The following is a 25,326-nucleotide window of genomic DNA, read 5'->3' on the forward strand; positions in this document are numbered from 1 at the left end:
AATATATTACAATTATCATGAGATGTGTACGAAAGCGCGTTTAAGTTTTGTCAAGATAGATCATAGCTACAAATAGGACGTCGGGGAATTAAACAAGTTGTCTCCCTTTGCTTAGCGGAAATATAATGAGTAGTGTAGTAACACTGTTATATTTCTTTTTACTCACCAGTATAATATAGAGATAAACGGCAGTAGTTGAGAAGCATCTTTTATATGGCTGTTTTGTAATTTGTTTCCAATCAGTCGTCATTATGTAAAGATTTAAATAATGAAAACTCCTGAAGCCATTTTATTTTGGGCGTTAGAGAAATTTCATTTTACACTATCTAATATTTTCGTTTGATGCTACCCATATGGTTAATGATCACAAACATGTTTTTTGCTTTTGTATTTGTTATTGTCATACGACTGCTATCTTTAATAACAAATATTCTTATTAATTTATAGATTAAAGGCAGATTGCTCACATGACTGTTAATGTAAATATATTGAACCCTCCATAGTGTACCAAAAAGATGTTTAATTTTAACCTAGCTTACTAGAGCTCCTCTGAGGTATAAATGTTACATGCATTTGTACATCAAAATGTTAATACAAATTCACATTGCATTTTGATCAAGATAGAAAGTATCATTAATCAACAATTCTTCTTATAGAAGATAATTTCCATTGTATGTTGAGATTCAATCATTCCCAGCATTTCATTTCCTTTATGTATACGACAGCTTTCCGATCAATATGTAAGGGCTAGCCTTTATTAAAAAAAGGATTGCGGTTTCGTGTCGCATTTGTTGTCAACGATGCCATTTGGAATGATGCATTTCATTTTCCGGGAATTTATCGTTCTTAGCTTATGATAAAAGTTTAGCAGTCTTTTCGCGCAAATCTATTGTAATTTGTAGTACAAACATACTAAAATTAAGTTGTCTTTTAAGTAACAAATACTTATCGTCTATACATTAACGTATTAATCTTTGAAACAGCGTACATAATTAGATTTTATTCAACTATTGTACTATGTAAATAACATAGAATGTATCTTCTTCTTTTTTTGAAGTATCGATTGATTGCTTTTTTTCTGGACAAAACATGATATGGAAACAATGTTCTAAGAGGCCTTGATTGGCTTTCCACTGGCAAATACTATTGCTTTAACGCTTTCATTGTATAAAGATCTTTCCAAATAGATCTAGAACCCATGAACATTATTTTAATCTTCTGTTGAGACAAAATTTTCAATGCAGGTGATCAAAATGTTTTTTTGTATCTCACCACTGAAGTCGATGAGTTGTTTATTTGTGATTGACCATGTTTACAGACATCTATGTAACATCAGTTTGTAAAATCGGCCGGTCTTTCGAAATATTGAGACTATGTTGCATCTATAATGTTGAAAACCGTTTTCGTTTTCTAGGTCTACCATAGAACAGTGTAGAAATGCTATTTTTGCTTTATACAAATTCGTTATTAGACTACACTGTGAATTGGTGACCAGTCGAAAAATTGTCATACACACCATAATTCATATTAAGATAGACTACATAGATTTTCATACATGTTATTGAAATAATCAAAGTTCTACGTCGTCGAACTGATAGAAAGACGTTTTACGTCAACCATGTTAAAATCAGTCTTGTCATATACTTCTTGGTCTCTCGACAAACAACCTTTTATCATTAAAATAAACATTCACTGGATTGTAGTATATCCCCGATTTGATTTAAGCAGCGAATGACCTGTAAATGAGCAGAAAGGGTATTTTTTTAGAAGAGGGTATCGATATGGATATGTGCCGTGATATTGGAGCGTGTATTTGTCACTCCTTCCGTGAATAATTAATCGTTGCTTATTTCAGCTCAGAACTGTTCTAAATTTCTTTCCTTTCTACGATCATTGATAATTTTAAATATGGATTATTTATAGACCATGATCTATCTATCACTATAAGTGATTGTTATAGATGTATTTTTTTAAGAAACTGACATTATTCCTAGTGATTAACGGTGCGTTTCGTATTGTAGAACCACAAATCTGGTAATGATTGGGGAGGAATAGAAAACAAATGTTAATTCATCGTTTACATTATTTTAAAATAATATTTTATATTACAATTTGTGTACCATATTCCACTTAAAGACTTGCAAATGCATCCACAGAATGTAACGTGTCAAAATATCTAACGCAATGCACTTATTTCGTTATAAGAAAACATTTATGGTGATACGTACAATGGATTCGGTCAGATTTAGTATATCAAACATATAAAGAATTTATTGTCTGCTGAATATTTTCTTTTCTTATGCAGTAAATACTTTTTACTAGATTGATTTTTTATCCTGAAACATTGTGTTTTTTTGAACATCTGCAGGAGCCACGCACTTCTCCTTAAAAACTCTCTTTCCTGCTGTAAAACCGAATGATACGTTCATATATAACTCTGATTTCACACGATGGTAATAAAATGTTAACTGAACAAGATAGAAATCCATATGGCGCATTTGAAATAAAACGATTTTTTTGGCAGTTGCAGACTCGTTTTTGAACGCACCCATGTTCATGAAGCGTGTTACATCATTACCGCCCTACAAGCTCCGGTGTAAGCTGTATCCAATCCTCAATACTAAAAGTAATGGAATCAATGATCATTAAGGACCAGTAAAATTAAGTTCGGGGCAATTGTTTCAGTTACAACACAATACTTAGCAACTCCTGTGATAAGGAGAGATCATCAAGAGCAATGGAAAAAAAACATATTTGGTTGACTTTTGCCAGAAATGATTAAATGGGTTAATCTATGAGAGACATTAAAATGTGTAATACCTCTAACAACTCCTAAAAATCGCTTCAGTTCGTCTATTTAATGAAACACAATAAAATGACTAGAACAAAATTATCAGAAAAGAATGTTTACTTAAATTTCAAACAAACAACACAAATGCAAGGCAAAATAATACAGTAAGAGTATAAAACAGTAACAAATAAACATGAATATACAAATAATTACAAATAACTGTTATCTTTTATAACAAACTCAACAAAAAAAGAACGAATTTATACACAATAAAAAAAATTAAACAATATGAACAATCCTGTAGCAAAAAAACACAAACAAATGCTTTCTATAAGCATATTTCTATTTTTATATTCCAGATGTTTTTGTCATGGAATTATGATAGATATATAAAATGCCATACAACATGCCATATAAACGCAAACTGTCAAAGACATGCACAATGAAATATAAAATATATGCTCTTTTGACACTTAGTTTTAAGCACAAATGAAAGGTGTCAACTGCAGACTTTCCCTGTTAGATTAATACATTTTGCTATATAAGTTTAACATATTAATAGCTAACATGTCCACAATGATGATTGCCGAAACTGTGCATAAATGAGTGTAGTCAGTCCATATTATGTCCTTCTGTAATCTTCAAATATCTCAAATGACATTGTTTTTTTTTTTGTCGTACCAAATATTTTAATATTGTACGCTTTGGGAAAGAGAAATAATTTATTAGTACTGATTGCCCTTTTTTGGAAAAAATTGGTTGAAAAAATTACGCAGATCCGGGACTTCAAATAAAGTCGGGTGATAGTTCGTCTTCATTTATAGTATCATATGGATGCAGTTAAAAGAACAACTTTCTTTTGTTGTTGTACTAAACATTTGATCTTTCAAAAACATTTAGAATAAATAAATATTCAATTTATAAAAGGAGTGGTCGTGTACATGTATAGTATCCAAGCCACGCACCGACTGCCTGTGATCTATATCCAATGCATTTGTAGGTCAAATATCTACAAATAGATTTTAAAAATTCAATAAAACACAATACCCAGATACATGGTAGCATTGTTAAGTAGACCTCTATAAATCCATGACTTTGTTGTCAAATTTGGAACTGTCGTTGGTCAGTTGATTTTACATATTGTGATAAAGGACAAGCAAATGTTTTAAAATTATTTTCTCCCAACAAAAATGCCTTGAGTGAAGATATTTGATATGTATAGGTCACTGATGGTATATAGCCTCATACAGGAAATTGATTGCTTTGATTTTTCGTGCGTTCATGCATGAAGGATGGTCAACATTGGATTCTTCCTATTGTCAGTTGAATTAATATTACATTCCTAGGGAAAAAACTTACAAGTTTTCTCCTAAATGCAAAGCTAAAAGCTAAGATATTTGTTGCGGAGAATTAAAGGCCACAGTCAAGTTTTTGAAATCATGACGATTGGGCCCACATGTGGCCAATTTTGGGGTAACTTGATTTTACAGAGAAATAATATCAAACAATAATATTCGTCTAATAAATTGCAATGTATAAAGCTTAATTATGCAGCGTGTATCATCGTTTAGTATACAGCTATAAAGCCTTGCAAAATTGATTACACCATTACATCAAGATGGTCCAGCCTACAATGTCCCTTGATTTTATATAGTCTCATATTAAAAAAATAAGTCTTTACCCCAAACAATTAGATATTTGCAGTGTAGCGTTGTCATGTAGATGTCCAGTTTTCTACATAAGTATACTTAAATCACAAACAGTTAAAATTGGCCCCTCGCCAGGAGAACTTGATTTGAAATACTTGTATACAGAATAAAATCGCCTGCTTTATAATTGCATGGCAAAGAGGTACGATATCTAGTTTTTAGTATTTCCTAGTTTGTATTAATTTGCGTAAACGTAATTGATTTCAGTCAATTACGATGACCCTCTTGTTTTACATATTGTGTACATACCAACAAGACATAACAGTTTCACAATTGTAGAATTCAAAGTAATCTTCCCTTCAAAACAGTATGCATTTAAGAAGTGAAATATTATGACATACAGTGGAACCTGTCTAATCCTAATTCGTCCGGATCAGAAGAAAAGTTCGGATTAGAAAGGTTTCCGGATTAGAAGGATTTTTACATGGTTGTTCATGTTATTGGCAGAATAGTTTAAGGAAAGAAAGGTGGAATGCATTTGAAATTGCAATATCAATATTTTATTTTTGCAATCTCTTATCGTTCATTAGACATAAGAATTATGTTTATTAAACATGTGAATACAAAAATAAATAAATAAATAAAAATAGATAAATAAGCAAAAATATAATATCCTCAAGGGTAAGTTAATCTAGGATGTTAAACAGAAGGCTGAGACATAATTAAATATTCGTACCAGCATTCGTCATACTCTTATCCGATTCAGTGATTATCCGAATTCACTGACAGTTTCCATTAATTTTCATTACCTTATCACATGTCATTAAATTTGTTATATATTTTATTAAAAGATATTTCTGTTGCATCATATCTAAATGTTTATTAAAGGTGGCGAAAAACAATCAATTAAGAAATTAAAGTAGATATCAAGGCAAGTGTATTTTCACACCTTCGCAGATAATACGTTTCACCCATTAATCAAGGGAATTTACTCTTATCAGTTTGGGGTATGTTTACACCTGCAAGATGTGCGATTTTTTTGTTATTTTAAATGTAGGTGTGACATTTGGCAAAATCTGTTCGAATCCCAGAGGTTAATTTTAGAGTAAAATAAGAACAAACATTCCGGAATCCGGAGTAGACAGGTTCCGGATCCGAAAGGTTTTTTACTATTGAAAATATAACGAAAAAAACGGGACCGGACACTTCGTTTGGATAAGAAAGGATTCTGGATAAGAAGGGTTCGGATCAGCAAGGCCCCACTGTAATATCGTTTATTTTTCTACCAAATGATACAACGAAGAAATGATTAGATATATAATCATGCTTTTACCCATGACAAGCATCTGAATAGTATTTTTGAAAAACTGTTTAACAATAAAATATTGATAAAACACTAATGTCGGGTAGTACGGAACAATTTATCCCTCCATCTGCTTCTTGTATTTTGATTGCACACTATCGAATGGCTCATTACGTCATCCTGAAATTTCCGAATACAAATATAACAAAAATGCACTTTGAAACTTAAAGGCACGTTTAAATAATATTAAGAATATGTAATGACAAGACTTTAAAAAATTGTGTCTCTTTTAAATCGTAAATTCTGTTTACAATTTATGTAAAATTTGCTATATAAAAAACTGCTAAAAATGAGATAAAATTAGTCTGAACCTGTTCTTTACTTGTAGCAAAGGTAACTAACATTATAAAGTTCAGTCCAAGGCAGTTAAGGGTAGTATTATGAAATGTTAAATCAGATGCATCATTTTCTGCAAATAAGCATTTCTCATTAGATGAACAATTATATAACGTACCCTTTCTTTATTGTTTCAGTCATTTGAGTAAATATTTAAAAAAAATCAATACATTTTTACAATGTTAATAGATGTCCTGTCTCTATAGTTATGCTCTTTTACTTTGTTATTTTTTTCAAAAACGAAATGGCATGTTGAACGATAACCTAAAAAAACTGTAACTGATTAATATGACAAATAAAACTTATTTACCTTTTTGATGTCTTCAAACATCACAGTGACTGTTGTTATATCGTACTTTGACAAATCTATGACACACAGGCCCAATTGTTTAGAAAACGAAAATCGGTCCGGTTTATTATAAAATACAATTTTCAGTCTACTTTCTATAAGTTTATCCAGACTAATCTTATAAACAAATTTCTCGTTAAATACCGGATCACTTGAATTATATTTGTGTTTACTTTCTTTCTTATATTTCCTTCCTGGAGACAGGCTAACTGAAGCATAAATACCCAAAGCCGACGACGACTCCGTTACCAAATTAGAAACTCTCAAAAGTTTACAATGAAATTCATGTGATTTGTTCAAATACTGAAACATGACCTTAACCTGTCCACATTCTGACGTAGCTTCTTGTTTGTACTGTTGTTGGAAATGTTCTAATGGATTATCAAAGGTTATGGTCTTTGTAACCTTTGGAGAATATTCTTCAATAGGGTATGTGTTATCCAAAGCATTAGTGTTTCGACTATATCGGCTTTTGGAATTATTGGAACTTACTGCGAAAGTGTAACTTCTATCCCGTCCGTAGCTTAAAACATTATCATTGAGTGATTGCTGCTTTCTAGCGTGCTCGTGTGTCGTATCGGTATATAGTTTGGATGGATCAGACTTGCTGAGGGCACGACTGCTTAGTTGCTTTATCTCTCTGCATTTTCTCATTGAATTGAACCTATTTGCTTCAACATCAATCTCAGCTTCCTCGTCTTGTATCATTTTCAAAAGTTGTAAAAGATAAAATTTAATTATAAGTCACACTTTTCAAATCCGCTTCGACTGTTCTTTTGTATCGTAAGAACAATTTTACAGCTCACATTGTCATTTTTTTATTATATTTTTCCCTCAACATAATTTGCATACGTATAAGTCAAGACGCCTTACTTATTTCAGCAAATCATAGATCCAGATCCTTAAAATGTCCATACAGATCTATAGATGTGTCAAAGTAATCAACCATTTCCCAGGAAGTTTAATAGCCAGCAATGATGTGAAAATAAAGTAGGAAACTGTTAGTTCAGTGGATAATACTAACTTTTATAGCACGTTCAAAATAACCGACATGAACCACTCCTGCTATCGACATTTTTGTCTGTTTGTGACAATTAGTCTGTTTTTGACATTTAGATCGCGAGACAAAAATAATGGTAAAAAATGTAAGAACTTTGAATATACTAAAAAGCAATGACCCCATTGAAATTATGTACACAGTTTCCTGAAAAAAATCATGGAGCTCTAAAGCTGTTGTTATTGGTCCGATTGTCTGATTTAAAACATTTTTCAGATTTACAGAATGTTCATATATTTACAAACGTCTTTTTTACCCTCATAGCATTTGTCCTTTAACTCCCATATGGGCCCGTTTAAGTTTTTATTATTTCACACATTTCTTGTCCCCGCCTCCTTTCGCCGTCCTTTTGTCCACTTTCTGGTTTTGGTTTGTTGCCTTCTGGGTGCCCTGCTGTAGCTTAGGGGCTGCGTACTGTGAACGACGCATTTGCATTGTTGACCATTGTTCTATAAGTCGTGTTAAAACATTACCTGAAAATAGTTAGGTGCATTTGGTAAAATTTTCAAAACGTCATAACTGATAAACTTTGCCTTAAAAGTGCCGTTAGATCTGACATTTATTCTAACTGAGATCTTTTACAGTCATAACATTAAAAGGTATCTTTTATGTATTTTATACGGTTGTATGTGTTATATCATACATACATAAAGGCTGTTTGTATAATTAAGATAAAAATATAATGTTAAAAAGGACATTTTGCCAATCAATAGTAAGTATACAAGTAAAATTAAAAAAAAAACAACAACAAAAAACTATACATTTCCTACATAAGATAAATGTTTTATTCAATTGATATATATTATTTTTAAAATTCTATTTTAAGCAATTTTAAAATTTTAATAAAACTGTTAGGTCAATGACAATAATTTTAGTTAGTTTGTGGAAAAATGAATTGATAAGGCTCAACTTGATAACTAAAAAATGAGCATAACGCCACTAAACATCTTTTTATTGCTAACCTTTAGTTCATATTCATTTATTCATAGGAGGGGAATCTGTTGTTTATGTCCTATATTGAATATGCTCTTGTCAATGACCTTTCTTTATACTAGGCTGAAAATAAGGTTTTAAAATGTTCTTATAAAGATTGAGGGCTTCATTTACATAAAACGCGTTATTTGATATACATACATCTATATAATTATCTAAACTTTAATATTAATATAACATTATGTTATCGAAGCATAGACATAAAATCATGAAAGGATATAACATTCCCCGATATTCCTCGATCTGCGACATAATTAATGCACTTTTATCGGTGAACCTTACTTCAACAATCCAATAGATCTGGATAAATAGGATGACATAAAAACGATCTCAAGTAGAAGTTGACCGCTGCTACCAGTTCAGTTGTAAGTGTAGGATGTAATTTTAAATGACTTAAGGTCGATATGATTCATATAGAAATATAATTGAAAAATACAATGTTTGCTTGAGATGTTCAATTTCTTAAATTGTTCTAGCAACAGATGTGTTGACATTGGTCGACTCGTTTGATTTTTTCATCAGATATATGTGTTTTTACTGCAACAAACACATGGTATTCAGTTACAGCTCCAATGACCTTATTTAAAGTCTTCCTTACTATAACAAGTGTTTCGTTTTGCAAATCTTTACTTCTATTTTCTTAATAATGCCCCAGCATATGATGCGATAGGAACCTCTTCTTTGCCTGTTTTACTACCATTACAGCTACAGATGAATGAATGGCTGCAGTTGGAAAATTCAAACAACCTGCAAGAGAAGCATCACTAACAACATCATAATGTAATGTGTAGTTTTTCATATGGCGCCGAAACAGGAAATGTGATACTGGCTAACCTCAGGCCCCGTGTTCACAAAGAAAAGATCAGGATCAGTTGATCCTGATTTTATTTTCATTGTTTTATAAAACTAAAACTAATCGTACTATGCTAGAATTAAATGGTACATATTCAAATTTTAAATAATTGCTTATTTGCAAAGAAACTATCCTATTTTGGGATAAAATCAACAAAAAAGAGAACAAATACAGAAATAATCGGATCAAAATGAGGATCAACTTTAGGATCAAGATCAAAATTTGGATCAACTGTAAAATACCCATATCTTGTAAAAATAACAATAAATTCATTCTAAAATTTCATAGGGATGCTATTTCAAGTCCAGTTTTATCAAGTTAACACTGAAAATTCAATCTAAGAGGATAAATAATGGAGAATATTCGAGTTTTGAAATTTGATCCTGATCTTGATCCTGATCCTTAAATCTTTGTGAACACGGGGCCAGGTGTAACAAATATAAAGCAATAATAGGTCTCAAAACTTCCTTCCCTGCTGGGGCAAAGGGATGCATAGACTGCAGTAATTCCGACCCACAATGTCACCTGTTACGATTTAGCAGGGGGTAAGCCGTGGCTTCGGTTCTAATGTCTGAAGCCATTAAGGCAACTGCTCCGTCACAATGGTTTAAATAAGTAAATATCACAGACTGTTTATTGACAGTTGTGAGGGTTGCTGTGTATTATTTGCTTACATATTTCAAGTATTGATGAAACGCTGCATTCCATCCTAATTTAAAAGGTACAAGAACATGAAACATGATTGATTTTATTATATGTTAACAATGTGGTCAGAGTTCGAAAAGAATTTTATGTTGAGAAACGCCAACTCAATAAAGACATGAAGAAACATGATTCCTATAACCATCGTACAGCATAAAAGGTATTCTGCTGAATCATGTAATTGGTAAATATTTCTGTTTTGACCACCCTGGTGTAGCTCCTTCCAATAAAGCTGGTAAATTTCTAGCTAATTGGAACCACTTGGTGGAATGTTATTTAAGAAAGCATAGTTCTCTTTATGACAGAAAATGTGGTAGGTCTTCAAGCCGTTACAGCTTTAGCCTTATAGTGTGCACTTGTAACCATTTTAGGAGGCTTGTATTTTTAATTTAATCCCCTTTTGTCAATGTTATAAACACGAGATGGTTCAACCTTCAGGTTGTGTTTGGTAAGAATTTTATCACGTCCTTTGAAATACCTTGTTAAAGCTGGACGAAGAGCAGACTTTGCTCTTGCAATTTCAAGGCTATGTGTTTTTTTCACTTAAAGTATCAAGCTATCATAGAAAAGGATTCGTTTATTAAATAACGATAACAATAATATGAAAGAACATCAATACTACAGTGCAAATAGTTAATAGTTACACCTTTATAAAAGGGCCAAGCCTTGCTTTTCTAAAACAAGCTATGTATGTCATTTAGACAATTTCTTCCCATGACGTGTGACAAATATAGAAATAACGTTTAGATTGTATATTGATGACTTACCATCGGCGATGAATTTATCAGATCCAAGTGGCTTTTGTAAGTTACAGATAAAGCAGCAAGAAATCAATTATATGTGACAGATGTCTCGTTCAATGCCAGTGCCTCGGGAACAATAACGCATGAAAAGTGTAATAACCGGAATGTTTGTAAACAAAATGAGAATTTCTAAACTTATAAAGCCTATAGACAAAAGTAACCAAACATTTCTAAAAATCAGAAAGAAACGATAGACATACTTTTGTATTTCAAATGAAGGGACTCATATCAACATATGGAATGTGCGTATGGAAAATAAAATATCTTGATATACACGATTTACGGAAAAATTAACAGTGAATATGCATTGAAAATAATAGCCTTTAGCCTGTTGGACTTATCTAGTTTCCATCTTTTTTTAAATTTTCATAATCAATGCTGGATATAAAGATGAAAATTTGATGTAAGATAGCAAACAGTTTAGAGCCTGGCAGGACTGGTGGCAAAGGCGAATAAACTTTGTCTTCATAAGTTTAAGAGCTTTGATGCTTAAAAGATTTTCAATTTCTAACATTGGAACGTTGTAATGTACAATTTGACAGTTGCCTTTTCCATGTATGGTCAATGATAAAAACTGTTCACGAAAACAGGATCCGAATTATGAATTTGAAGAACAGTAAATGAATGACAAATTTAGTCAAAACTGTGTTTACTTATTATATTATTTTGGATATAAAAAAAATATATTATCTAACATTGATATATACAATATGGGATACATATGGACTCGCACAAAAAGAAATGAAATCTGGCGGTTGGTGCATTTGTCCAAATATATTGCTATATTGAGCAGTTCAGCATTAAAAGCATTAAATAACAAGAAATACAAAAACAAAACTACCTGAAATTGTTCCATTGTCACATATATTTTGATCATATAAAATGGCATCAGCCAATTATGCAATGATGTTAAGTGTTATATATTTTACAGCTGACATTTATTTTAGTCAGCTTTATGCAACTGAAATGAAAGAGACAGTTTATAGACCAGAAAATGATAAACATGACCTTAAGCATTTGTAATAAAAATATTGACTGATATTGCATAATTGAAATGGTTTTCAAGACATGAATAACACATCCTCTATTCATACGACAATCTGAAAGAATAATTGACTTATGTCATGACAAATAAATGCTCCACTTAAAGTTATCAATCGTTCTACTTTCCTTTTACAGATAACAAAATCATGCTTTACATTAACTACGTGTCGTTTGTTTCTCGGATAGACACAAAAGAAATAGCCATTTTTCGGAATGTCACAATACTAATGTATTATATTTACAAATAAAGTTTTCCATCACTTATTGTTACGACTATTCCAAGCATGGTGATACCGTTTTTGTACTTTAAAAAGTGTAAATGGTTATTTTCTACAAAATGTTTTAAAGTTTCTGTATTTTTCCTTATACTAAGTAATAACTAAATATGAAATATTTTAAGATTTTTATTTTGAATTTCAAGGGAGACATTGTACTTTACAATCTGTTTTTTTTAGTTGAAAGTTTTCCAATACCGCGTTCTTCTGTGTCTCTACAGCTACTAATAATATACATCTTAACAGCCATACAACGCCTTGCTATTGGCGTAGATGCGCGCTGTTTGAAAAAGTGTGTTGTAATATAATCTGCTAACAGTATGTTCATCAATATATAAGCAATAAGACATACATTTAATTTTTTAGTCAAGCTTGTGTTTTTGTGAACGTAGCAGTGTTAACGAATTTTTGAGATCTGATTAAGTCTTATAAAATCATTTTTAGATGACTTTGCTTATGATAAGAACTCTAAATATGAAAATTCCTTGTCGGAAACAAATACTGGCATTGATTTGGTGTATATCGGAATGTTTGTTCTTTTCTGGATACATTAATGGTTGGCTTTGGGTGAAACAAATAGTCAAAGAAGATGGCTATTTCATAGAACCGTGTAATATATCACTAGCTAAAACAGTTATCAGCAAAGAGCATGTAGATATCTTAATGAACCAGCCAATCAGAATGACGCATAATAAAACGAAATTAAAATGTTTCTATAAAAAGGTTGTTAAAGTTGTAAGCCTAGAGGAATATGCTATTTATGAAAATAAAAGTAAAATCTTGAAAAATACCTTTGATAAAGGAAACAACATTACATTTAGTGGATTTGATTGTGATGAACAAGAAAACAAATTGGAATTGATACACATTATAGTTCTGCTATTTCGAAACATAACTTTGTTGCCTTTAGGGGTTTTCCTTGATGCATATGGTTCGAGCAAAGCAAGGATTATAGCATTGTAAGTATATATACACAGTCAGGAAATATTTTTTCAGTAATAACACTTTATGGTTGTACACAAAATTTAAAATAGAGTTTGCATATATGGTTTAGTTTGAATTGTTTATCGCGAACATCACGTAACTATGTCAAATTTGTTTCTGATCATCTATAGGCGGTTTTATTTTTCTTGTCTATCGCAATAATTGATTTGATATTTGAACGTTTTCCCTTGAACATAAAATATGTATTTAACAAATTCTATCAATATGTTTTTTGAATATTTACGAAAAAAGAAGAAAGTATTTATCAAAACTTGTCTTTACCTACTTTGAGACAATAATATCTCAAGTCTCAAACCACACAATTTCGTTGAGAAATGGCATCTACCGAAAGGAAGAGTCGGAATTTTATTATAATAATAGTTCTTACACAAATTAAAATGCGTTTATTCCATCATAATATTTTACGGATTTGATTATGTAGTTCAAAACTAAAAACGATCACGTTTAGAAACGTACTAAAAAGTTATAACAAATTTAATCATTGTATTACAAGCAGTCGCGCTGATTATTTTCTTATGTTGATTATAACATAACGATCTATTGATTTTGGTTTTCATATTAATTCCTATTAATTAACAGTTTGTTTTTTGTTTTATTTGTGTTTTGTTTTTTCGAAAGGGGAAGATCCTCTGAAGGAAAGAAAGTATCTAAATATGAAAATTGCCAACTCGGTTTTATTGAGACTGTGCATGAGACATATAATAGAGTGCAACATGCCTTATGCCCCCTAGCACCGGCTAAAAAGGAATTTTATTTAACATTAAAATTGGTTTATAACAATATTTTTTTTTACTGTATATTTTAACTGTGTACCACGTTCATTTTTTTCCAATTTTTTAAGCATTTCATACGTGTGTATAATCTTTGAATTATTTGTGTTTAACTCGCAACATGAAACACTATTAATTTAGTATAATTGCCATGTAAATTGACGCTCAGTATTTTCCCATATCTTAATTCATCATAACAAGATATTAAATGAAAGAAACACGAACTAAGGAAGAAACACGAGTATAAAACCAGTCAACGAGTAGTTACATGTAATATGTTATCATGTTTCTATCATCTTAACTTTACATGACCATGATAACGTCAGAGCCATTTTATATAATGATAAAAATTGATGCTATAATTACGTAGTTTAGTACATTTTATCCTTTAAAAATGGAAAGGAGGGAACCATCGAGAATCATAAAAACAGAACAAAATAGAGAAAAAAGTAGATTCGGGTTGTGTCTGTAAAAGAGAAAAAAAATAAAAAAGGATCTTTCGCTTTCACTTCGCAATGGCTTAAGCGATATTCCAATCATGAGCTGAAATTCATTATCTAATATTAATTTTCATTTATCACGCTATTTTCGTTTGATAAATAGCCATATTATCAAATTAACATCGTTAAATCTCTAGTCAAAGAAAAGTTGTCCTAAATATATTAATGAACTTTTTCATTACATGCAAAATACACTCTTTTAATCTCATTTCTTATTTGTTCTACAAAGATGATTCTAACAGTCTCTTGTTTTCGTGTCGCTGTCTATCAATTGGTGCGTATGGATTGGTCAATATCTTTGAATGACATTAACGCGGAAATCAAGTTAAGATCATGCATTTACGATTGATTTAATACGCTTAGATACACTCGCAAACAACAGAAACAACATTAAAAAAAACATTATGAGTGGAAGATGTCTCATTTAAGCCATTGCTTCGTGAATAACTAATATTATTGTAGAAAAATAGCTAGATGTGCATGACAATTTCAGAATTACTAATGTTTTCATTATTCAAAGAAAGAAAGAAATATCATAATCTGGACGAATACGATGGAATATTGATAAATTAACATAAACTATATTCATCAGATGATGAATCTTTATGTTTGACACGTCCGTCAAAGATATTTGGCGTAGTAAGTGTTTAGTTTGCACAGAGAAAATATAAATGGAACGATTGTATATGTCTTGATTCTATATATAATTATTTCTGTTTTTCTTTAGAGTTGTATTCATCCAAATGAGCCAAAATATTTCAATAAAATCAAACCTTAAAAAATAACTAAGATTTTATGTGAAAAGATTTAATGTTTTAATGTTATAATTTGAATGTTATGTTCGACTTAAGATTGAATTTTTTCAGTATTTATATCCATATTTCTTCTGCGTTACTGACACAGTAAAGGCTACTTTCGAATATTTTGGCTACATTTTGGTAATTTGCATGGGTTTGTAAGTGTTGTTTGTAATGCGTCAATATCTTCCGATAGATTACTTCACAATAATTTTAACACATCTTAAAAATTTGCATGAAGTAGTATGAATCAGGATGCAATGTGCTGCTGTAAAAGCGGTAGACTAAGTCTTATTTTGATTTGAAAGTGAAGGACATAAATATATAGTCACAATTTTTCGATCGCAACGATGGCATGATTTAAAACCAGTAAGTTTAAATCTATGACATATAATTGTTAAGCGAACTGATAACGTAAAATTTCATTCTTACCCAGTTAACACAGAGTAAAAGACTAAAATCCGCTTTAACCATTTACTTGTGAACAATTTTGTCTTTTTCTGTGTGGGAATATGAAATAAATTTCAACATTGAATATCAAATATTGTTATTCAACCTAAATAATAGCACATCAAACATGTACATAACGACATGTGCTGAATATCACAGTTCATCAACATTGCCATGTTATCACGCACACGTTAAGTGGATTGATATTAATGATATCAATGTTGTTTCAAACGCAATGGAAATATAGATACTTACCTATTTACATCAAAAGACAAATGAGATGTATATTGAAATATTAAGTGGCAAATTTCGTGTCAATAAAGGGAGAATCAATAAAACGATCATTTATGTTTCACCCATTTAACGTTTTGTACTTTACTTTATTCGATTTAGAAACAAATGGCAAATGGCAAAATCTTTGCAGAAATGTCACAATTCTAAAATAAATCAGCTGCTTTATCGTAAAACCAAGTGTCTTTAAAATTACGGATTTGTGTGCCATTCGTCATGTTTAAATCATGATGAGTTTTATGAGAGGAGGAAAGAATTGATGTAAAATGTAGAAACTGATAATCATTATTTTTTCCGTGTTCTTAACGCGGGCCAAATACATGAAAGCATACCTCATTGATTTATTATTGTGCACTCATATTTTGCATAGATAATTTAATAAACATTAAATGTAAAGCTAATATCTCGTTAAGTCAATTATAACTTTAGGCTAAGATTGTTACATCTAGATCAAAATAAATTCTGAATCGTATAGAGAAGCTTTTAACATCAAAGAGCAATCTTCATTTATATAACTAGCTAAGTAACATTTAGATTACTTAATATAAAGTCATGTTATTTTTACGCTAAAATTTGAGGATGAAACTACATCAAAGAACGTCTATGTGTTGAAGGCATTATGATTACAAATAGTACCTAACAGTACATGAATCATGATGAATGATGGATACATGTATAAAGGTTAGGTTACTTATTGATTTGTACATTTATGCTATGATAAAGCTGTAATTGGAGATTTCATTAATCTGCACACCAAGTTTATATAATGCGTGTGGGCGACATAAATATCAGTTGTATTACGATCCTGTTTATCACCGATTTATAGCTCATTCTGCCGACTATGAAATCCAACTCATCTATTGTTTACTTAAAGAATTATAATTTACTTGATCGTTGAGAGATGATAATAATAATAATAATAAATTTATTTTTCTTTCAGGTGTTGCACAGCCTTTGGTTCATTAACGATGCTGTTTTCAAGCAATAGTAAGTTTCTTACTACTGAATTATATATCACAATTGCGTTTTTACAGTTGTTTCAATAATAAGTCTCATGAAAAAACTTTATAATGGTGCTCAGAATTAAAAACTGATACTCCAAATGCTTTTTGATGCGCAGGAAAAGATTTTGCTATTCCTATCACTTGACAATATTTGAATTATATTTCTAGACTATTGTAGCTTCATTTGTTCAAAATGCAATTATCTAAAGATTTAAAGATTGTTTACAAGAGCGTACAACTGTTAATATTATACCGTGCATGACAGTGTCGTTACCGAGTAGCCGTGAAATTGGGATATTGTTTACAAGAGCATGACATTGTTAATATCATACCAAAGTACATGACAGTGTCGATTCCGAGTAGCCGTACTAAGTACTTTGTTCTTTGTTACAAAACATTCATTGTCGATCTTTATTTTACATCTTAACGACATCTATTGTAGCATATCCTTGGCTGATTTTACCAGCTTTATTGATGCTTGGTGTTGCCGGAATGCTGATATTGTTGACGGACCTGCAGGTGGCTAATTTGTTTGGATCACGACGTTATACCGTGATGTCCGTTTTTGTCGGAGCTTATTTCTCTGGAGGCATTGTTATATTCTTCATGAAGGTATTCCAATGGAAGAAATAATATATAATTTTATTTATTTACACCTTATGAAATTTAAGCCACTTAAGTTGTAGCTTTTGCACCATGTGATTTATCGATATAATTTATTGTTGGATTTAATCTGTTTCAATTTAGCATCCTTTCAATTTTCAATCTTAAAAATCTGTATTAGATTAGCGACAAATAAATGTGTTATTATATATTGGTGAGAATAATACTGATACCACTGTTAACAGCTGCAACGCCTATACAGTAATTGACTAGGCTAGCGCCTGGTAAAATATAGGTATGAAAGCTATGTACGCGTCCAATACAGTTCTGTACTATACTCAACAATGTAAAAGTAACATGCTATTCAAGAATATCAATACACTTCATTTCAAATAGATGTATTTGAATATACACCTTTTGTGCTCTTGCTTTACAAACACATAATATTAATAGTGAATGCATATTAAGGTAAAAGTAAACTTTCCGAGATTACTGATTACACATTTATTGGAAATACATGTGAGTCTGGTGTTGTCTTTGTTCTGATTTTTTTTACAGAAAAAAATCGATTAATTAAAAATGGGAGATATTTTAAGATATTAAATCACATTTGAGAGGTAACAAGTTCAGTAGTATTACATTGTTTGTTTCTTTATTCTGTAAAGTAATAATTAAGTCCTTATTTGATCTTTTAACCTTTTTTAACACCAGTTGACGAAGGCCACAGGAGTAAGTCTTCAGACATCTTTCATGTTTACAACGATTGGTATTGTACCCGTCCTGATATCAACAATTGCCATGTTACCAAGGTCAAGGATTCCATGGCCGTTACCGGCTGAATACGGTAAGAACAGACGTGTCAATCACGCAGAAGATAAACACGCAAAGACTAAAGCTTGGCAAAGGCGAACATCAGGTAACAGTCATAACAACCATGTGTGTGGCCAATCAGTTCAGGTTATAATGAACAAAACACAGGACCATTTGCATGAGCTTGTATTCAGCATATAAATCATTTCGAAAGATACATTTTTATATTTGGCTTTAAAGACTTGAACTGTTAGTTGTCGTATAACAGAACATAAAATTTAAATTGTTACAACAACAACTGAAGTATAATTTCTGCTTTGTTGCTATGTAATACATGTACGTGAAGTATTTTATATTTCAATGTCAGAATGTAATGGATTTATGATTTAACATGTTTATTAACTTTCTGATCTTATAGTCATTTATTGCAAAACTTACACCAAGTCCCTTGTTCAAAAATATTCAAGTATCGATAAACCTGGACTTAAAAACATGTTTATGAAATATAAGACTAAATTCATTGTTATTTTTGCAAAATAAGGACATTTTGCAGTTGATCCAAATATTGATCTTGATCCTAAAATTGATTTTGATCCGATTATTTTTGTATATGTTTTGTTTTGTGTTATCCTGATCTTTTGTTAGTGAACCCGGAGCCTGGTGTTAAGATTTTTTGCAAAAGCACTCTTAATTATAAATATACACACAATTTAAACAACGAAATTCACATTTATCTCGTTACAGTTGGCACCAAGAAAAAGCACGATTTGTCTGAGTTTTGGGGGATAATTAAAACAAAATTATACATTTTCTGTATAATTTGGTACTCGCTGCTTACTCTTAAAATATGGATGTATGACATGACAGTCGATAGACAACTTTCACATATTGGTGTCATAGATAGTAAGTATCATTTAGAGATTTTTGACACCTTTTCAGAATTATCCTCAAAATGTCTTTGTTATTTTAAAAACAGTATCTTTTGTTTAGTTGTCTTTAAAACGAAGAAAGAGTAAAGATATTTACGATTTATTTGCTTTTAAAAAGGAACATATGTATTATTACCAATAATCTTACCAATTTGTGTGTTTCGTAGCAGTGACAAAACGAAACCTTAACTGCTGAATGATCTTAATATAAAATGTACAAAGATTCGTGTAATGGCCATCATGCGTATTTAGAACTTTTATCATAGATAACAATTTTATTTGCCATCTCTCTAATAGGTATCTTAAAGAATGTCTGTCAATATTTCATTAGAGGGGCATATGACTATATAAACTGATAGATAATAAATAAAAGATGTGTTTGTATCATGATGTCTATACAAATCTATAGAAAAATATCCTTATTTAGAGATACTAGTATGATGATTTTTATCTTTTTTTCCATGCACGAAACAATTACTTCACATATGGAAAAAGTCTGCCAGCATTTTATAAGAAACATATTTATTGTAATAAAATTCATACATTCGACAAGAACATTAAAATGTTGTTTTTGTGACCTTCTCAGTCAGTGATTTTGTTACGGTTGAGTGCACGCCTATATCAATAAATATGAGTACATCCTCCGGCATCTGTATCAAGGAAACGACTCTCTAGTTCTGCTTGTAAGCGGGATGTTGCAAGTGCGAATCCTAGCCATTTCAGGATATTTTCCGATGCCGTTGCCTCTTTTTGTTTCACACAGAATTGTTTGATAGAATGTTTAACAAACGATTAATATGAAGTTATCGTCCAAGAACAACATTCTTAGTTACACTTTCTGTTTTTACATAATCTAAACTTAAAAATGTGTTGTTTTTTTCTTACAGCTGATAAATATGTATCGCTTTATGCCTTGATACTTCTGCTTAGTTTACCAATATCTCCTTTGTTTGGTATAGTAATGGACTGGAACAAGAAACAAGGTAAATGTGTATTTTTACCCTTACCATACATCATACCTTAAATATGGGTTTGTCCACATTTCAATATAAACATAACTTTTAATTTCATTAATTTATGAAGTATCTGGACAAAACTTTCCATCATTTTATTAGGATATCAAATTATGTAAAGTCTGATTGAATAGCAAAAAGTACAGACCATGATAATACGGCACAGATGTGCTGGTGGATATGTGTCTGCAATGATCGCATGTGTTTTTTCTTACAGCAGGCTTCACGTTTAAATTCCACTTTTAATAACGTCATCTAAGAAAAAAAACAACACATGCATGAAAAACATTTGTTTGTAAATGCATTTTTGACGTAAAATTTTGAACCAAAACATGTTGCAGATTTAGAAATGTTTTAAATTATAATCAGCCTTAACACTTTTTGTCATTTCTTCACATTTTGAAGTGATTCTTGTGTAAAGTTGCTTCACGAAAACAAACGATAATTTTTTTGCAAACATCGTATTTCATACAAAACTTTATTCAAATCCCCTGTAGCAAAGACTTATTACTTTCATAAGGTCTTGTTTGATAGATTTTGGATGTCGACAAGGAATATTAAGCCGAAGGAATATTGTTAAAAACAGAATAAACGATCTATAATATTAGATTTTTCTTTTTTACATATTGATATATACTTTTTGGCAAAGGATATTTCATTAAAATACTGTCAAATGACTAGGTCGTTACGAAAAGCTCGTATTGGTGCAAGTCCTTCATGTTGTTCTCTCGTTCGTGCCTCATCTACGTATTTCATGGCATAAAAACAAACTGCCTACTTTGGGTATATTTTATTTATTTGTACTTTTCAATGCTACCATTGATATCTAGGTGTATCGAAAAGTTGTTTATTTTTTGTATTTCAGTAACAGCACATCACCATATCCTTCAGATGAAAAACATATTCTATGCAGTCAGTATTCATTTCTGTATTGCTTTGCTTAGCAGTGTGACGTCATTATTTTCAAATATCCATGTTCAAGTGCTTTCATTCATCTTTGTTGCCATGGAAAAAGTTGCTCTTCACGCAACTTTGTATGCCTTTTTAACTCATGTGTAAGTTTATTAACTTTTACCAAACGTTTTATATTTCTTTTAAAACATTCCTTAAAAATATTATAGAGCAGTGTATTATAGAACACCTATTAACCGATAATCTTTCTATTTTTATAATATGAAAGAAAGGTCTATTCATACCTGTTATAAAACTGTTTCTTTTATTCAAAATATTATTTTAAAGTGCATTTTATAACACATATATAGAGTAGCTTGTTATTAAACAAAACTATTATATGACAGTTAATCAATTTATTACTAACAATACAATTTATCGCAATAGATCATTCTTATCATTACGTAGAACATGATTTAACTAATACATTGATATATTGTCCATTTGATTTAAGAAATTCCTTTATAATTGCTCAAATTATGGTTGCTAATTTATATCGCCTTTCGTGGCATCTTTAACATGATTTTTTTAGAATTTGAAAAAGTTCTTTGTATAATGTTACTAGACTAAGTGTTGATGCATATTATTAAATCCTTAGTTTAAACAATATTCATTTCAATTTGTACAACATTAATATAAACAGTAAGCACATACAAATTAACTGATATATTTCGTGGACTGGAATTCAAGTCAAGTGAAACTTATGTAAATTCATTTCCACAATAATGAGTACACATTTAAAAAACTGCCCTTATATCGCCATTGCTGATAATAAACTTTTATGTTGTTGTTTCAGACATTTTCCCAGCGAGCATTTTGGTAAACTAGTTGGAATAGTAATAGGCTGTTCTGGTATTACCCTTATCCTCCAATTTCCATTAAAACTGTTACTTCATCAAGGATCGTCGGACAACACATTTTACGTGAGAAATTATCTTCATTTATCTGCATAGCATAGATTTATGTTGTAAAATATGTACACATTAAAACTTATTGCAAACATCTGAAAAGAAAATGTATTAAGTAAAATTAATGATCAGCAGAATTTTTAGAAAACAAGAAGAAAAAAGTATAGATATATAATAATTTCTTTCGAAAATGTGTGTAATTTTCTTTATCATATTATTAATAAAACTTTGAATTTTCCTAGCTTTTCGTCAATTTGTGCCTTTATCACTCTGAATTCCATACTTATTTTTATGTTTCGCTTTGTTAACGATGAAAAAAGAAATAAGTAGATTATAAAACTGTATATAAAACTGATATAACGTATATACGTATTTGCTTTTTCATCTGTTTTCCTAAAATAGCTGGGTCTACGATAAACACGTTGTTATGTGTTTTTCTGTTATCAGTCAAATTCTATGCTTACTTAATGAAATAGATAATTTAAAAGTTCTTATCAACCTTATCAACGATTCATGGAAGAAAGCACCCTGTAAAATTGATGTGCACCATTATTATGAAGTATTAGATTAACCGCAATATTATGATGGAAAACAGTTTATTAGTTTATTTTGAACGTTTTGTTTTAAATACAAGATTTACCGTATATTTACTATCGATGTGTAACTGTATCTGTAACAGCAAACACTTACCGTACATGTCCATTTGTTTTGAACATAATATTTTGTAATTATAAAGAACAACTGTTATACAATCATTCACTTATTAATGTATTTTCTCATATCACATCTTTCTGTGTGATTAAAAATAACTTTAGTCTATTTCTTTATTATAACTTTTGTTCTCAAACAGGTGCACATTGTTCTACTTGTTATTGTCGTGGTATCAGGATGTCATCCCCTGTCCCTCTGGTACCACTGTAGGACAGGGGGTATAAATAACAGTGCAGAGATGACGGAACAAGAACGGCCATTAACTATCGTTCTTATGGAAAACATAATGAAAAAGCAGGATAATAGTAATGATGAAAATAAAACAGATCAGGCTGATAAACTTACTGAAGCAGAGTCGGCTAAACTTCAGATTACAGATCTCTAGGAATATTGACATGGATTATTCATTCTCCTTAGTGATGACATAAACTATGACTGTAAAGATTAGCAGAAAGAAGTGTCAAAAGTGTTTTGTTTTAGATATAAGTAATGAAATCGAAAACAAAATACAAAAAGGTTTGTTTGGAAAGCTATTTAGTATGATGTTTTATTTAAATGGATTATTGTTGTTTCAAACAAACTCTATTGATGGGTACATTCAACATCTTAAGACAAAACAATATAAGATACAAGTGTAGACCTATAAAAAGTGTTCAAAACCCGTCCATTTTATTTTTTTTTTTTTTGAAATCATAAACACATTTTGTTTGTTTTAAAATATGTAATGATAAATTTTGTTTAAAAACAGACAAACAGACAATATCTGGATGAAGTACAACAGAAGTTAGTATCATAATGTAACAAACTTGAACGAAATTTAATTTTCTTACGTTAATCATCAATAAGCCAAACAAAACAATTTGTCAAAAATATACAAACAATTCTGTCATTCTATTAGAAACGGGAAATATTTTAAGTGGCAACAAAAGTGAGCTTATTTATATTTTACACAATGCATTCCCAGTTTGCACCTAGATTGTGAATAAGTTTACAATTTGAAAAAGTACTTTAGATATATTTTGCTTAAGTTTGATTTGTAAACACATGCTATTTTACTTGTCCATATGTCGTTGTTTTAATAGTGTCTTTTCTCTAACAAATATTATTCAACACAATACATAGAACAGTCACAGTGTTTTTTTTTTTTAAATCATCGTGAATTTATTTTAACACCATGCTGCAGAATGTTTGAAATAGATTATGAACTGTCAGAACATCAATCATATCGTCTAAATTAGAGGTAATGAAGAAAAGACGTAAATGCCACTGGGAAAGAGATTGATAGAACAACAAACTATTTTGTATGGGTACGTTGGCAGTGAAGAAATCTATGAAATGTACACAATTATTCTGATATCTGCGGTTGATTCTAACATGAAGGATGGTCCAATGATGCCATCTTAAGATATAATTATCCCGAGAATAAAGTGAGAGGCTACGAATGTTTATATGAGAGCACATATAACGTCGCGTAACAAAGCAAAACATGTCATCAAACGGTAATTAAAGGATTCCACCCCCCACTCACCAATGAAATTATAATATCTAAAAAGAGGACACATTTATAGAAGGAATCTATTCCACTCGAAAACTTGATATCTTTACAAATAAAATGCTGGTATAGAATGGGAAATATTTATCATTCGAAAAGGACACTTTTCTTGCGTGAGTTGAACCTAATAGTCAACTACTGAATTTTTTAAAAATTCTATTGTAAAATTTTTGCATGCTAAAAAAGAATATTTTTACGTAGGAATGTATACATATGAAAATATCCGTACATCATTCATTAGTCATAGGTTCTAGTTCACCAGATATTTCAAGTACACATACTTAAAACTCATTTGTAAAAAAATTTTAATCATACAACATTAAAAGGTAATGTTTAATTGTAATACAGATTACGTTTTTATATTTAGAATATTGTAACGGTACAGGTTTGTGTGTAATTTTCATAATTTATATGTATATTGAATAAATTTTAAAGATATATATTAAAATGAATTGATTTAAATATCTTTACGGAGTTTTAACTGTTTAATGCATAAACGTGTATATAATTATTATGTTTATTTCATTTTTATATAATATTCAAGATTTTGAATTTCAATACTCCTACATAAATCAGTACATTTTATCCTTAACATGTCGATTGTTCTGCTCAGGCCCCGTTCTTGCCTGACATAATGAACGAAAGGGCGAGGTCTTCCGCCACCACTAAAGCTGGAAAGTCATGGCTAAGGAAGCCGTACAATTTCAAATGTTGTCAAATATAGCTCAAGCATCAATTGGTAAAGTTTTCATTTTATTTCAGATAAAATCTAGTAGCCTTAAGCCCACGAGGCTTAATAGTATAAAACTGTATGACA

General features: G+C 30.5%; 1 protein-coding gene across 2 annotated transcripts; it reads left to right on the forward strand.

The window, feature by feature from the left end:
- The first annotated feature begins 12,484 nt into the window (after positions 1–12,484).
- Positions 12,485–24,883, forward strand: LOC132739233 (equilibrative nucleobase transporter 1-like). 2 transcript variants are annotated; one of them, XM_060726898.1, is made up of 9 exons: positions 12,485–13,174; positions 16,969–17,015; positions 17,475–17,644; positions 18,347–18,551; positions 19,190–19,348; positions 20,262–20,357; positions 21,253–21,442; positions 22,135–22,261; positions 23,097–24,883. In XM_060726898.1, exons 1-9 carry the CDS (start codon positions 12,660–12,662, stop codon positions 23,340–23,342), a joined length of 1,755 nt encoding a protein of 584 aa, XP_060582881.1. In that variant the 5' UTR covers positions 12,485–12,659; the 3' UTR covers positions 23,343–24,883. The 2 variants fall into 2 exon arrangements, with proteins under 2 accessions (XP_060582881.1, XP_060582882.1); XM_060726899.1 differs by having other exon boundaries at positions 18,347–18,479.
- Positions 24,884–25,326: the final 443 nt, after the last annotated feature.

Source organism: Ruditapes philippinarum, unplaced genomic scaffold (assembly GCF_026571515.1).
Source record: "Ruditapes philippinarum isolate M1 unplaced genomic scaffold, ASM2657151v2 ctg3246_1_1_1_1, whole genome shotgun sequence".
Taxonomy (NCBI): Eukaryota; Metazoa; Mollusca; class Bivalvia; order Venerida; family Veneridae; genus Ruditapes; species Ruditapes philippinarum.